The 5000-nt window shown below is 64.3% G+C and overlaps 2 protein-coding genes across 4 annotated transcripts in view; both read left to right on the forward strand.

Moving 5' to 3' along the window:
• Window positions 1-3240, forward strand: part of LOC135093879 (proline-rich protein 36-like) — a 121710-nt gene extending 118470 nt beyond the window's left edge. For both annotated transcript variants that reach the window (XM_063993495.1, XM_063993497.1), the window contains one exon: window positions 828-3240. In XM_063993495.1, the coding sequence (XP_063849565.1) occupies window positions 828-3091 (2264 nt within the window). In that variant the 3' untranslated portion in view covers window positions 3092-3240. The remainder of the gene's footprint in view (window positions 1-827) is intronic.
• A 360-nt stretch (window positions 3241-3600) lies between these two features.
• Window positions 3601-5000, forward strand: part of LOC135093877 (lysine-specific demethylase 3A-A-like) — a 32015-nt gene continuing 30615 nt past the window's right edge. For both annotated transcript variants that reach the window (XM_063993490.1, XM_063993491.1), the window contains exon 1: window positions 3601-4384. In XM_063993490.1, the coding sequence (XP_063849560.1) occupies window positions 3741-4384 (644 nt within the window). In that variant the 5' untranslated portion in view covers window positions 3601-3740. The remainder of the gene's footprint in view (window positions 4385-5000) is intronic.

Consider the following 5000-nt stretch of genomic DNA (forward strand, 5'->3'; position numbering starts at 1 on the left):
CTACTACTACTACTACTACTACTACTACTACTACTACTACTACTACTACTACCCCTCGTTTTCTTTGTTTATCTATTCTTGCATTGTTATAGAAGTGACCTCTTACCTTCCACTTAAATACTTTGAAGGAGGAAGAGGAAGAGGAGGAGGAGGAGGAGGAGGAGGAGGAGGAGGAGGAGGAGAAGGAGGAGGAGGAGGAGGAGGAGGATAAAGTAAACAGGAAATGTAAAAAAGAAAAAGAAGAAAGGAAAATAGTAATAATGAGAGAGAGAGAGAGAGAGAGAGAGAGAGAGAGAGAGAGAGAGAGAGAGAGAGAGAGAGAGAGAGAGAGAGAATGTGTAGCAACAGTAATAATCATAACAACAAGGAGAATATGATGATAATAAATACTGATGATGATGATGTTGATGATGATGATGATGATGATGATGATGATGATGATGCCACACCTGAGCTGGTAAATCATTCAGGTAACTCGCTAATTAACCTGAAACTCGTCATTCATATAGTTATTATTACTATTATTACTATTATTATTATTATTATTATTATTATTATTATTATTATTATTATTGTAGTAGTTCTTCATATAATATGCATTTTGTCACACTTGCATACAACATCACCACCACAGCCACAGCAACATCACCACACACCTGCCCCACACCTGTACCACACTCCCATCACGCCCCACACCTGTACCACACCCCCTTCATGCCACACACCTGCAGCACATTCCCATCACGCCCCACACTTTCATCACACTGCCATCACTCCCCACACCTGTAGCACACGCCAGCAGGTGGTGACGTGCCGTGTCGTTGCAGGGTGCGGCTGGCGTCGTGACCCGCGCGGGCGTGGCGGCAGCAGTGTCACCAGTGAGGCTTCTTCAGGAGAGGAGGACGGCCGCCGCCCCCCGCCACGCTCCTTCACCCCCGCGGCGGCGCCTCTAGACAAGCACCACAGTGAGGAGGAAGCCCATCCTACATCCTCCTCCTCCTCCTCCTCCTCGTCGTCGTCCTCGTCGTCGTCATCATCGTCGTCGTCGTCGTCGTCGTCGTCAGGCAGCGGGCCCTCCACGCCTGACCACCGCCCTGTCCGTAGGACCTTCCGTAGTAGTCGTCTGAGGGGCGATAGCGACGCCGTCAGTCTCTCGTCGTCGTCGCCGTCGTCGTCATCGTCGTCGTCGTCGTGCAGTGGGAGCAGCACCCCCGAGCCGGAGCTCCCCACGCGGCCGCCGTCACGCCGCGTCGCCGCCAAAGCCGCCCTCCTCCGCCGCCAGAAGCTCGGGGTCCACGCCCCCACCGGCGGCAAGCGCGGCCCCGCAGCCCACCGCCGCCGCTCCCCCCAGGCCTGGCGTAGCCTCTCGCCCCCGTCCCGCGCCTCCCACACGCCCCCGCCTCCCGCGCGTGGCCGCGGCACCCCAGACAAGACCCCCGCGGGCGGCGAGGACGGCCGCTGCCTCAAGAGGAAGAACGTCAGCCCGACGCGCGCCCCCGGCAAGGCCCACCGCTACGGCCCCCGCGGCGCGGCGCCCCACAGGCAGCCCCCGCGCTCCCCCCACTCCCCGGTGAACAGTAACAAGGCCCCGGAGGCCCCGCCCCGCCGCGCCCCCAAGACACCCTCCCCGAAACCCCCCGAGGCCAAGCCTGCTCCCGACGCGGCGCCCAAGTCGCCCGCCACCCCCTCAGCTCCTGAGGCTAAAAGTCCCCCTGCCGCAGACGCCAAGGCCCCCAGCCCCGAGGTAAAGGAGCCCCGCACCCCAGACGCCAGGCCTACGCGTACCCCAGACGCCAGGTCGCCGCGCACCCCAGACACCAAGTCGCCCCGCACCACAGACGCCAAGTCACCGCGGACCCCAGACGCCAAATCCTCCCGCACTCCTGACGCCAGGTCATCGCGCACCCCGGACGCCAGGTCACCCCGCACCCCGGAGGTCAAGTCTCCCCGCACGCCAGACGCCAGGTCGGGCACCCCTGAAGGCAAATCACTCACGCCGCCCCGCGCCAAGTCACCATTCGCGCGAAACACCAAGCCCCCTGCTGACACCAAGCCCCCCTCGTCTCCTGAGGCTAAATCTCCACCTACCCCTGTGGCCAAGCCCTCCCCAGCCCCCGACACTAAGCCCCCTCCACCCCCTGAACCCAAGGCCCCCGCTCCTGACACCAAGCCCCCTCTCCCTGACACCAAGGCCCCTCTCCCTGACACCAAGCCCCCTCTCCCTGACACCAAGCCCCCTCTCCCTGACACCAAGCCCCCTCTCCCTGACACCAAGCACCCACCTCCTGACATAAAGGAGCCATTCCCTGACATCAAGGCCCCAGTCCCTGACATCAAGCCCCCACCCACAGATGTAAAACTCTCCCCAGTCCCTGATACAAAGGCCCCGGCCCCTGACGCCAAGGCCCCGCCCACTGCCCCTGACACCAAGCCCCCGGCCCCTGACACCAAGCCCCCGGCCCCTGATATCAGGCCCCAGTCTCCTGACATCAAGGTCTTGGGCCCTGACCCCAGAGCCCCAGCCCCTGACACCAAGCCTCCCGCAGCCCCTGACACCAAGCCCTCCTCACCCCCCACCCTAAGCTCCTGTGCCCCCACGCCAAGCCAGCTTCCCTCGCCAAGCCCCCAGCTGCCCCTGACGCCAAGCCCCTCTCCAGCACACCCAGCAAGCCCTCCCCGCCCCCCGCCGCCACCCCCGCGTCAACCCTTGACAGCAAGCCCCCGGCCAGCCCCACCACCAAGCCCTCTTCACCCCCAGACTGCAAGTGTCAGCCCAAGGCCCCAGGCCCTCCCCTCGCCCCCAGGGTCACCCAGTCATCCCCCTCCCCTGAAGCAAAGCTTCCCCAGCCCTCCACCACCAGACCCGCCCCGCCCCCCGCCACCCAGGAGCCACCACCACGACCCCCGTGCCCCCCGCCGCCCCCGGCGGACTCATCCTCAGAGGACCCCGTGGTGGTATATGAGAAGACCAACAGCGGCCCCCCACGCTGCTCCCCACCAGGTCGCCGCCTCCCAGAACACCCCCCGGTCCCCGCCCGTGCCCCCGCTCCGCCCCCACGCCCGCCGCCCGTTGTCGAGGAGGAAGTGCTGATCGTCGGTGAAGGCCGCGCTGCCCACTCGCCGCCCAGCAGCAACGTCAGCCTCGCCCCGGGATGTGCCCGGCCTCCGCCAGGGGAGTGCCCGCTGCTTAGGGAGGAGGCGCCAGGCAGCAGCAGCAGCAGCAGCAGCAGCAGCAGCAGGAGGTTCTGCCGCGACGATGTGGTGGTGACCAGGACCGACGCGCCGCTATCCAGGCATGAGGCAATCCACGCCCACGCCCACGCCCACGCCCTAGCCAGGACTGTGCTGAGCCCCGCGCTGACCGTGTGTGTCACCAGCGCCCCGCCGCCCTCCGCCACCGCCGCCGCGCCCCGCCCCTCGTGGGCCAGCGACGGCCCCAAGCTGAACCACAGCAGCGGCGCGGCGCGGAGCCTCAGCCCCGGCGGAGAGGTGGCGGGCGTGGCGGGCGGCCGCGCCGTGACCATCACCGCCACCAGCGGCCCCGGCCCCGCCTGCCCCGCTAGAGTCGCCTCGCCGCCCTCCGTCAGCATCACGGCCGTGGTGCGCGGCCCCGGTCTGCCCGACCCCGGCCACCATGACGGGGCGGCGCCCCCCTCTCCCACCACCATCACCACCATCAGGTCCATCAACAGCAGCAGCAGCAGCAGCAGCAGCAGCACGCGGCCGCCACGCCCGCCAGGATGGACCACTGTGACGGCTCCAGCGACTCGGGCGTGAGCGTCACCGAGCGCTCTGTGTCCCGCTCCTCCGTGCTCAGCGATGACCGCTCCTCCTCGGCGGAGGTGAAGCCCAACACGCCCACGCCCGCCGCCCAGCCCAAGGGTACCCTCTTTGTGGACCGCAAAGAGCCCGTGCGTGTGTGGCGCGACCCGTCCGTGCTGTCCCAGTCCGAGCAGGCGGTGCGTCACATCCACTCCGTGCAGCACACCAGCATGTCGCAACACTTCCCCCCACACCTCGCCGCCCCGCCCCCCGCGGCGCCCACCGCCGCTGCCGCCGCCGTCGCCGCCGCCGCCCACGGCCCGCCCCACCACGGCCCCCACTCCCAGCCGCCCGTATCCATGGGGCACGGCATGCCGCCCACCCTCCCCTATCCCGCCCACCCCGCCGCCGCCGGCGCGGGCGTGCCGCCCCCGCTGCACCTGCCTCCGGGGCTGCAGCAGCCCCTGGGGAGCCTGTACCCCTCCATCCCCCACGAAATGTGGAAGCAGCTGGCGCCTGTGCCCACCCTGCCGCCCCACGCCTACGCCGGCATCCTCCACCAGGAGGAGCTGATGCACCTGGAGAGGGCCAGGGAGCGCGCCGACCAGGAGAGGCTGCTCAGGTGAGTGTGGCCCGCAGCAGAGAGAGAGAGAGAGAGAGAGAGAGAGAGAGAGAGAGAGAGAGAGAGAGAGAGAGAGAGGCTTTGAGGGAGAGAGGCGCGGGGAGGGTAGCAACAAGGTAAGTGTGCAGGCAGGCAGAGAGAGAGAGAGAGAGAGAGAGAGAGAGAGAGAGAGAGAGAGAGAGAGGGGGTGGGGAAGGGGGGCTGGTTGGACACTAGTGTGCTGCTGTGGCCATGCCTCCCACCCCCCTCCTCCTCCCACCCGAGGCTGCAGGTGTGTGTGTGTGTGTGTGTGTGTGTGTGTGTGTGTGTGTGTGTGTGTGTGTGTGTGTGTGTGTGTGTGTGTGTGTGTGTTCCCCTGTACACCTTTTTGAAGGAAATTCATGGCTTGGCATGTACTGTACTCTACTTGTGTTCTTCTTCTTCTTCTTCTTCTTCTTCTTCTTCTTCTTTTGCTTTTTTCCTCCTCCTCCTCCTCCTCCTCCTCCTCGCCTTATTATTATTATTATTATTATTATTATTATTATTATTATTATTATTATTATTGTTGTTATTGTTATTATTATTGCGTGTGTGTGTGTGTGTGTGTGTGTGTGTGTGTGTGTGTGTGTGTGTGTGT

Source organism: Scylla paramamosain, chromosome 44 (genome assembly GCF_035594125.1).
Source record: "Scylla paramamosain isolate STU-SP2022 chromosome 44, ASM3559412v1, whole genome shotgun sequence".
NCBI lineage: Eukaryota > Metazoa > Arthropoda > Malacostraca > Decapoda > Portunidae > Scylla > Scylla paramamosain.